The sequence below is a fragment of the Anneissia japonica genome, unplaced genomic scaffold (assembly GCF_011630105.1).
Source record: "Anneissia japonica isolate Jap-2015-1 unplaced genomic scaffold, ASM1163010v1 scaffold10712_len34958_cov120, whole genome shotgun sequence".
In the NCBI taxonomy this organism is placed as follows: Eukaryota; Metazoa; Echinodermata; class Crinoidea; order Comatulida; family Comatulidae; genus Anneissia; species Anneissia japonica.
This window is the reverse complement of record NW_022690800.1, coordinates 1-11216: the sequence shown is the minus strand read 5'-3', so window position 1 is coordinate 11216 and position 11216 is coordinate 1. Positions and strand designations below refer to the sequence as shown.

General features: G+C 33.3%; 1 protein-coding gene across 1 annotated transcript; it reads left to right on the top strand.

Annotated features, from left to right (window-relative positions):
• On the top strand, nt 1-3094 carry LOC117099957. Its single transcript, XM_033239490.1, has 6 exons — nt 1-55; nt 426-671; nt 993-1291; nt 1723-1873; nt 2373-2579; nt 2751-3094. Exons 1-6 carry the CDS (start codon nt 1-3, stop codon nt 3062-3064), a joined length of 1272 nt encoding a protein of 423 aa, XP_033095381.1. The 3' UTR covers nt 3065-3094.
• Nucleotides 3095-11216: the final 8122 nt, after the last annotated feature.

Here is an 11216-nt window from a genome sequence, read left to right as displayed (position 1 = left end):
ATGAAAGACGATTCTGATCCTTTTTGTCACATCTGTAAGAGGACTGATGAGACAAGTTTGCCTGATGTCCTGTCTTAGTTACAAGGGACCCAAAGTACGCCATGATTGGCTATATCAATAATATCCATTGGACTCTAACAATACACTAGCAATAATTAACAATACACTAGCAATAATAATAACAATAATACTAATAATAATAATAATATTATTATTATTATTATTATTATTAGTATTATTATTATTATTGTTATAATTATTATTATTTTTAATGTTTATATATAGGCCTATTGTTTGTTATAATTATATGTAGTGACCAAGAAAGGAACGGCTAAAGCGAGCTGATGAAATAGACCTTTAACAATACTATATTAAATCTGCTGTAGGATAATTTATAAAGTTGTATTTGAATTGTTAATTTGCAGAGAACGAATTTGATAGTAACAATTTGTGCAAACTGCACACAAATCCAGGTGGTGGATGGTTCAGCTACTCAGATAGCTTGAAACCTGGAAGTAAGGTTCGTCTCGGGTGCTTTGGATTACCATACATACAGACACTACCAGGTTTTGAACGTACGTGTGTTAGAGACACTAATCCTGGAAACAAACTTAACTACAAATGGTCTCCGGATATATCAGAGGTACCGAAATGCATTTTTAATACAGACTGTAAGTTTAATTGATCTATACAATAAACAACTAATTACATTATAAATTGATAAATAAACTATTACTACACGAGGAATAAAACAAAAATAAACATTATTCTGAAATAGACGTTTGGATGTATTAAACATTGTAAATTAATAGAGCTCCTTAAAACATCCGAGTTTTTGGCAACCAATATCAAACACTACTTTCAAACTGTTCCCTATTTATGAGGACAATGTTGTGGTATAATTAATGTTAATATCAATCGGCATTAAATATACATAAAAAATATTTTTATCCGATATAAAAGGTAATAATATTTATTTTATAATCGAGTAGCTGAATGTAGATCTGAGGTTGTCCGTAGGGGATCCCAGCCGTTTAAGGCATCATCATTTAGCTCTGATAACAGCCCGACAAACGGTCGCTTGTATGCGAAGGATGGAGCATGGATACCTAGAAAACAAGAGATTGGACAGTGGCTGGAAGTAAATCTTGGTCATTCAATGGATGTGTATGGTGTGATGACACAAGGTAATTACAGGAAGAATTCCTGGGTTACTCTTTATAAAGTGGCATACAGGGAGGAAGACGAATCCCCGGAATCGATTGTCAACAATGAAAACGAAGAAGAAGCGGTGAGTATTTTGCTCCTTGTATCCAGAAAAACGTTTGTCGTACTTACTTATGTGATCCTCCTCTTCTACATCGCAGAGCGAGCCGAAAACATGTTCAACACTAAACAGCTAAGTGTTTGTTGAGTTTTTCTTTCGATTGTATAATGGCTTTGGCTATATATATATAAAGGCCTATATATATGCCTATATATATACAAATATATACATATATACGTATATATATACATATACATATAGCGTCATATGTTATATGTATATATATATATATATATATATAATAGTCTTAGTCGTACGTGTTACACTATACGTTCAACGTATCACAAAAAATAAAGATCAAACAAAGTCTTTATAGGAAGCGGACGAACTGTTAAATATATTGTTATGTTTCGAAGTAAGATAATATCTACTTGATCTTTGTAATTTTGTATAAGGTCTTTGTTGGGAATGTAGATAGAAGAACAACATCGCAACAAGTCTTTCCAGAGGCAGTGCGAGCTAGATATGTAAGGATATATCCACAATATTGGTATATACAGATCAGCTTAAGATTCGGTGTAGTCGCCTGTGAGGTCCCCACTGAAGGTAAGTACTAAAAAGCAATTGTCACTTTAGCTTACAATAATTTGTAATAGTTAAAATATTAATGAAACTATAATATAGTTTCATTATATTATATATAAATCCTTTTCATCAGGAATTATGTGTAAGAAATCAGACAATTCACACAATATTTTGATGATTTTTTATATTAATCTTTGATGTCTCGCATTCCAAATCTCTCGGTGGGTTAAGCACCACGGCTCTACACAACAGAAGACTTGTAATGTATCATTCCTAATACTTTTAAATATTTAACATATTTTAGGTAGGCCTTACCAGGTAAATAAGCAATTTATATCTTGCGTTGTTGACATTCTGCTTAAATGAATAAAGAAACTAAACACATTTTTCAAAAACTCACAATTTAAACTTTTTTGGGACACTGTATACATCAGCCTAATCAAATTAGGAAGTTGCTGATTGTTAATGTAATCTCAATATTTCTATATTATATTTTTAAATAGTATCTTTAATCTGACAGATTTGGCATGCCAGGTACCTCAGTTGGAGAATATCATCGTCTATATCAACAGTAAAAGAAGTCTAGCTAGTTCCATTGACAACCAGGATACGATCGTCATTTCATGTGAGAGCGGCTACATCCTTGACAATGGAGATTCCTTTTTATCAGGAGAATGCAGAAATGCAGAAATAGTGTACAAAGGCCCTGTTGCTAGCTTTGCTTGTGGTAAATAATAACTGTATATAACGTGTATTTCTCATTCAACAGCTAAACAAATCTGCATGCTTTATGTCTGTCTCTTATACACATCTAGATGTGTATAAGAGACAGGTCTTATCCCTCTCCCCCTCACTGGCGACACCCTGATGAAAATTAAACCTTTGGATATTTTGTCAGTAAAACAAGCAGATACAAGTCCATCAACAAGTATAGTAGTCGAAGAAGACTGTGGAATGCCAACGATCAACGAATACACTATAGTAAATGTCAACTACCGATATGACTTGGACAAGTTCACTCCTTCCAACACCAAGTTCCCTTCTGGGACAATACTGATAACGCGGTGCTATGATATCGGTAAATATCAACTCATTAATGGAGGAGAAAGAGTCTGTTCGGATGGGAGTTGGACAGGATTTCCGGCTACATGTAGTAAGTTCCACTTCTGCTTCTTTTTCGTAATTGTGTCGGCATCAGGTTTCACGGCGTAATACACTTTTTTTTTTATAAGAACACATTTTATAAGAACAATGAGGCTGAAATTGCTTAAAAATTAAGAACAAAATAAAAACAAATTGAGGCTCAGGTAAAATGTCTAACGACATTTTTATTTAAAAAAAACCCCCAAAACTTACAGGCCTATTTGTACCTTAAGTTCAGTAGGTGTGATTATATAATACTTTCTATAGTACAATACAGTAAGTTTACCTCCTGTCAGTTGGAACCATTTTTAGCGGAGCCTTTTTTCTCGGGCCATTTTTTCCAGGCCTTTTTTTCAGGGGTATTTTTTTCCAGGGCGACTTATACCTACATTCCGTTACAGAACAGTATATACTGTACTTTGAAGTTTGAAAAAAGTGTGTAAAATAAGAACAAAATAAGAACATTTTGAGCCTGAAACCTGAGCCTGAGCCTGGGCAAAATTTTACTGGTTCTTATAAAAAAAAAAGTGTAGTTGTTTAGATGTAAACATTCTTACTATTATAGTCAGTCATAGTAAGAATGTTTACATTTAAAGATACATTTATATATACACTTGTATTAGTCTAAAAATATTTTAAACTAGAGGAAATGTGCAGCTAACTTTAATACAGTGTTAAATGATATTCAAAATGTCGTGAGCAGTAGCATATCTATTAGTGCTGATGGTGGGGGGGGGGGACGTAAAAGTGAAGTGGGGGTTCGATGGTCAGTTAAGGGTGAATTAACTTGCAAAATAAGGTGATTCTAGGTGCTTTTTAACAACCTGACCAGTTTTTTGGGAGCGCGAGTAATTTTTGGAGGCACCACCCCCGCGCACTCTCTAGATAGGCCCACTGGTCTTTAGTCATTATTATTGCGTAAAAATCATTGAAATCCGTTTCTGGGTAATGTTTTGATGAGGGCCTAAGTAATAGTAGTTCGTTACTGTATCAGTGGTATAACGTGGTATTACTCACATTGTTTAAATTTGATAATTTTAATTGCCTTCTACTGGACCACTATGTCAATGCTCTGTTTGAAGAGTGCTGTTTATTAGTAGTTATTGCGTAAAAATCATTGAAATCCGTTTCTGGTTAATGTTTTGATACCTATGTAATAGTAGTAACTGCTCGATGATATGTCTTTCACTTCCACCTTCTTCTCTTAGAATATGTCCAACAAATCTCCATTGTCTTTCTCTTATGGTGTTCATCAACTGCCTTTCTGTTTTCGCATTTTGCAACACTTCTCCATTTGTTATTTTCTTTTCCCACGAGATCTTCAACATTCTTCCGTAGAACCACATTTCCACAGCTTTTAATTTCTTTTCCATTGCCTTGTTTATTGTCCAGGATTCACATCCATACGTAAGCACTGACCAGATATAGCATTTCAGCAATCTTTTCTTCACTTTCAATCAAATTCTCCCCGCACAAAAAAGGTTCTTCATATTCTTAAATGTTTGCTTTGCTACACCAATCCTATACTGGATATCCTTATTCGATCGTCCATCAGACGAAATCCAACTTCCCAAGTATTTAAAACAGTCCTTCTGTTTTATGCTGTTTCCCTTCACTTTCAAGCGACAAAGTGGAACCTGCGTTTTCTTTGTACAAACCATAGAGAAGGTCTTCTGGCAGTTTAACGCTAATCCCAATTTTTCACTTTCTCCCGACACAATGTTAACAAGTTCTTGAAGTTTCTCTTCCGAGTCCGCCATTAAAGTTGTATCGTCTGCATACCTCAGATTGTTGTAATTTATCCCACCTAGTTGTAACCCTATACATTCTAATCAGCCTTAGATCTTTCCCATCAATTTCCAGTTCTTCCAATATCTTAATCAGCTCTTCATGCTTTACACAGTCAAATGCCTTCACATAGTCTATAAAGCAGATATATAAGTCTGTTTGTTTTTCTATGCACTTTTCCATTATTGTCCTTAAGCATAAAATTGCATTTCTTGTCCATTTTCCTGGTCTATAACCAAACTGTTCATCCGAGATATTTTCCCTGATAGGTTCTATTATACGATTTAATACCCCTCTTAAAATAATCTTTGTAACATGGCTCATCAAACTTATAGTTCTGTGACGTTCACAAACTGTTGTCCCAGACTCTTTAGGTAAAGCTATGAAAATTGATTCCAACATTTCTTCAGGAACATTTTCTGTGTTTTCTGCATTGTATACAATGTTTGCTATTTCTGTGATCTTTTCTATTCAAAAATCATCTAACGCATTAACTGTTGATGTTATTGCTGTTCCCTCCATCGGCTTTCTTATTACTGGTCTTTCTTTCCTTCCATCATCATCATAGAGACCCTTTACGTAATTAGTCCACCTCTTCTTTACTGCTACCTCATCCATCAGAACTAAGCCATCTTCATCTTTAATACAGCTAGTCAGATTTTCTTTCTTTTGTATGTAATTTGTCTAACTTTATCATGCATTATTTGTACATCCTTCTTTTCAAGATCTTCAATTTCTGCACAAGACGCCTCCAGATACTCTTCCTTTGCAGTTTTACACATCTTTCTAATTTCTTTATTCACTTTGTCCATCTTTTCCAGTATCTCACTAGTCATCCATTTACTTTCCGAGGTCTTCTCCTTTTGCGGTATACACTGCTCTGCTGCCTTCATCAATGCATTCTTTAAACTTCCATGCATGTGTATCTTAAGATGGTGACTTTCTTTGATATTGATCTTTAACATTTTGGCAAAAATTTTTCTTGATATCATTTTCACTTTTCAAAAGTTTTAATTGAAACTGATTAGTAACATTTTTCTGCTTTCTTCGATGAACTTTCTTTTTTGAATTTTCCACTGAGCAGTATATGGTCAGTGTTGCAATCAGCACCTGGATACGTCCTTACTCTTTTCGCAGCGTTTCTAAAGCGTTCATTTATCATTATAAAGTCAATCTGGTTCCGGCAGCCATCTCCTGGACTCTTCCATGTATACAAATTTCTTGGATGGTGTTTGAAATGTGTGTTTGTTACAATCATTCGGCTTTCTTTGCACCACTCCACTAACCTCTCGCCTCGTGCGTTTCTCTGACCTAGTCCATACTTTCCAACAATTTTGCCTTCTTCATTTTGTCCAATTTTCGCATTGAAATCTCCCATGACTATTGTTATATCATGAGATCTGCATTGTTTCATTGCCTCCTCTAATTGATCATAGAATTTATCTATTTCATCATCGTTGCAGTCAGTTGTGGGGGCATAGCATTGTATCACAACTGTATCAAACGGTTTGCACCGAAGTCGTACTAGCATGATTCTGTTAGAGATACACCAGACGCCGGCGATACCTTTAGCACTTTCTTGATCGAGAAATATACCCACTCCATGCTCATGCTTATGTGGCCCCTTCTGATATAACTTTGCCTGCTCCAGGCCATCTCACTTCGCACACACCCAGGATGTTGATGCTTAACCGTCTCAATTCTTTCAAGATATTGTCCATTTTTCCACTTTGATACATCGTTCTTACATTCCAAGTCAAGATGTTTGATATTGTTATATTTACTGCAATAGCGTGATGACGATCGGGTATCACCTGCAATGAATGATATTCCCTACCGAACGAGACCCCATTTCCGGTGTCCTTCACGTTGTTATTTTTCTTCTTGCTTTTAGACATTCCATAGTTATATAAGGCAAAGTTCTGGGGGTGGGTTGCCATTACCTTCCCCCGCGCAGTAACAGCTAACATGTCTTGTGAACACCTAACCGTTGTCCACGTATGGATCATCCGCTTAGCTGTAGTGACCTTCAAGCCGTTGGTCTGTAAGAGACTCTTCCGCCTTTTGGCCATCCAACGCTCTGCTGTCGACGTTTTCACCGTTTCCCTGGTTCGGGAGGCTTAACAGGTACTACACCTTGCCCAAGGGTGACCTGCAGGCTATCGAACGGAAGGAGCGCCTTAATCCTCATTTTGCCAATCAATAATTGACACCGACATTTTAGGTGACTTTATTCCATTTTAACATTATATAACATATATAGGCCAATATATATATATAAATTAAAATAATAAATTGGTGCAATGATCAAAAAGCACATGTGGTTCTATTACAAGAGACGCATTTTACACCAGACGTAATTGATAGTTTTAATAAGCTATGGGACGGTACTTGCATCCATAATTTTGGAACATCACACAGTGCTGGAGTATCAGTTTTATTTTTAAAAGAGTGCATCTTAAATGACACCACAAAATGTATTGATAAAAATGGCAGCTTCATAATTTTAAAAACAAAATTGAACGGATAACCATATATGTTTGTTAATATTTATGCTCCAAACAATTGTAAAATAAGAAGCATATTTTTTAGGGAGCTTAGCAAAATTATAACAAAAAATGCTGAATTAAATAATAACATTATCATTGGTGGTGATCTTAATTGTATCTTAGACTATAAAGTTTATCAAAAAAATAGTGCCAACAAGAAAGATACGTCGGTGTATACATTAAAACATTTTATGAAAAAACTGAACTTGAAAGATGCATGGAGGTGTAGAAATCCTTAAAAAATACAATTTACATGGCGGAGAAAATGTAATAATGTTTATAGAAGATTAGACTATTGGCTAGTTTCAAAAAATATTTTTGATCAGGATGGCATAAGTTCATGTGATATAAGACCAGCGATCATGACTGATCACCAGGCAATTTCAATTAAAATAAATTTAAATGAGTCAAAATCAGGACCTGGTTACTGGAAGTTCAATAATGAATTGTTAAAAAGTGTTGAATATCATAATGCAATCAAAAGAATTATTATGCAAACAAAAGAAAATGAACATAACCTTAATCCTGATTTATTGTGGGAGTTACTCAAAGTTAGATTTAAAGACATATCAATTAAATATGGTAAAAAAATAAATAAAGAAAAAAACCTTCAAAAAGAAAAAAACTACAAAAACAAATACAAAACCTAAATGATGCCCTAATTATTAGTGATTCTAATGAAAAAATTGAGGCAAAAATTGAGGAAAAAACAAGAAAATTGGAATTAATATATGATAAGGAAATAAGAGGTGCATATGTACGCTCGAGGATAAAATGGATTGAAGAAGGTGAGCGCAGCACCAAATACTTCCTGAGTTTAGAAAAAATAGACGGAAATAAAAAAAAAATATTAAATGCTTAAAAAAAAGCTAATGGAAAAGAAACAGCAAATCCAAAAGAAATCCTACACGAAGAGGGTAAATTTTACGAGCAGCTATATGCAAATAAGGCGATTCCCCACACTGAGATTGAAAAGTATCTAAATAAAACAAATGTGCATTGCCTCACTGAAGAAGAAAAAAGTGTTTGCGAAGGCGCTATTACCTTAGAGGAGTGTGATGAAGCAATACAAAGAATGAAACCTAACAAAGCCCCAGGGTGTGATGGGTTAACAGTGGAATTTTATAAGCATTTTTGGGAGGAAATTAAATCTACTGTTTGTAATGCTATTAATGATTGTTATTCTAAAATCCAAATGAGCAACACACAAAAACGAGGTGTAATCAACTTAATGTATAAAAAAGGTGACAAGCGACTTTTAGAAAATTGGCGGCCTATTACATTACTCAACACAGACTACAAAATATTACCACAAATTTTATGCTCAAGGCTTCACAATGTTATTGACGTCTTAGTAGATAGTGATCAAAAAGGTTATGTCAAAGGTCGTTTTTCAGGTGAAAATATTCGTTTGATTAATGACATTCTTTATTACACTAATGTAAACGAAATAGATAGGGCCATTTTAGCACTAGACTTCAGAAAAGCATTTGATTCTGTAAGTAGGGAATTTATGTTTAGTGTTCTACGAAAATTCAATTTTGGAAATTCATTCTGTAAATGGGTAAATACAGTGTATAAAAATACCGAATATGTAATTGTGAATAACGGATGGATTTCAAAAAGTTTCAAAATGGAAAGTGGTATAAGACAGGGTTGTTCTTTATCTGCTTTATTGTTTATTCTCACTACTGAAGTCATGGCATGTAATATAAGAAACGATATTAATTTGAAAGGAATACCGTTACCTATCCCGGAAAACGTAGGTTTTCAAGAAGTTCGTATTGCTCAACTCGCTGACGATACTGTATTGTTTGTTGGTTGTGACAAAAGCATAACTAAGTGTGTGAATATTGTTAAACAATTTTGTAAAGTGTCCGGTATGAGTTTGAATGAGACAAAAACAAAGGCAATGTGGATAGGCAAAAACAAAAATAGAACAGATAAACCAGGTAACCTAAATTGGTTAAGTAACCCTATTAAAATATTAGGGATATATATAGGTTACAATAGCAAAGAATGTGACAAGTTAAATTGGGGATCTAAATTGATGAATTTTGAAAGATTACTTAATACCTGGAAAGGTAGAGACCTAACATATTTTGGCAAGGTAACTGTACTAAAAAGTTTAGCGTCGTCTAAATTAATCTATAATGCATAATAGGAGTACCTGACTATGTTATTTCTCAAGTAAATAAGTTGTATGAATTTGTATGGAGTGGAAAAAAGGAAAAAATAAAAAGAAAGACATTAATTGGTAATCAAATGAAAGAAGGAATAAGCATGCCAGATTTCTTACTGAAAGTAAAAGCTCTTAAAATTGCGTGGGTAAGAAAACTTCTTTCTAGAAAACATAGCAGATCGAAATTGATACCATTATATTATATCAACAGGGTTAGTAGCAGAAATTTAATTTTTGGTATGTCGAATTTAAACATGGAAAATCGTAAGATATTCCAATGTATACCACCCTTCTACATTAAGGTCATAGAAGCCGGTGTTGATTTTAATCAAAATAATATAGATACAATTAACACATATGAAGAAATCGTTGAACAAAATTTATGGGGTAATACAAATATTACATTTAAGAATAAATCAATATATTTTACTAACTGGACCTTATCTGGATTAAATAAAATAAAAGATGTGATAATTTTAAATAGTTTTGTGAACCCACTTGAAATCAAAGAAAAGTTAAAAACAAGTATTAGTGAATACCATACGCTCATAGAGGCAATCCCAAAAGATTGGATAGATATAATTAAGCAACAGCATAGTTTTAATGTAAACTTGAATGCAAATGAATGCACTGCAATCGATCAAATTATGAAAATAAAAACAAAAGATATTTATTTACATTTTGTAAATATAACATTTATTGAACCACGTTGCATACGTAAATGGGACAATGTTTTCAATGAAACGATACAATGGGGAGAGGTTTGGAAACGGAAAGTTAAAAATGAAAAAAAAAAAAAAATATGCGCAGTTAAATTACAAATTGTTAAATAGAATTGTTCCTACAAATGAACGACTATGTAAATGGAATATTAAAAACGTTAGCAAATGTAACAATTGCGATGATATAGATGATGAAAAACATGCGTTTTTTGAATGTAAACAAAATGAAATGTTATGGAAAAAATAGATGTGCTCTTTAACAAAATAGACAACAATAGCAGTTCTTTTAAAGAACTCATTTTGGGATGTGATTGTAAAATTAAAAACAAGTTATATTCATTTGCGTCTTACTCAACATATAAAATAAAGATATTTACTGAGTTAAAGCCAATTTGTACTAATCCATGGGTAACATTTAAGTTCATAGTAAAGGATTTAAATACAATAAGTGAGTTGTAATTATTTATAAGTTAGCAGCATTGTTACTACAATGTTGAGATTCAGTTTATATGAGAATAGTTTATGATTAGGTGATGATAGTGCACTAATGTTATATTAGTTCTTATGATGGAATATTGATACTACGATCATCCGTACATTACTTTTGTCAGTTTATGCTACAAGATAGACCATTGTGGATGATTAATATATTGGTTAATTAATATATATGAAAGGAATATTATGAGATCAAAAATATAAAAATTCACTAGTCAGCCTTTATGGACTGACCAATTTTATCGTTGCGCTAGTATGTGCGCCATGCATGTGAAAAGTGTAACCTATTTTTTTAAGTTCATTTTTGTGACACTATGGTATATTGTCACAAATGAGGAAAAATAAAATGTGAAAAAAAAATGAAATAAAAGTGGGCGAAACCCCCACAAAAGACAAACAAATGCAATATAACGATTCATTAAAAAAAAATTAAAATGTTAAACAAAAAATTATCATAGCATATAACACAATTGGCGCAAGGTGAA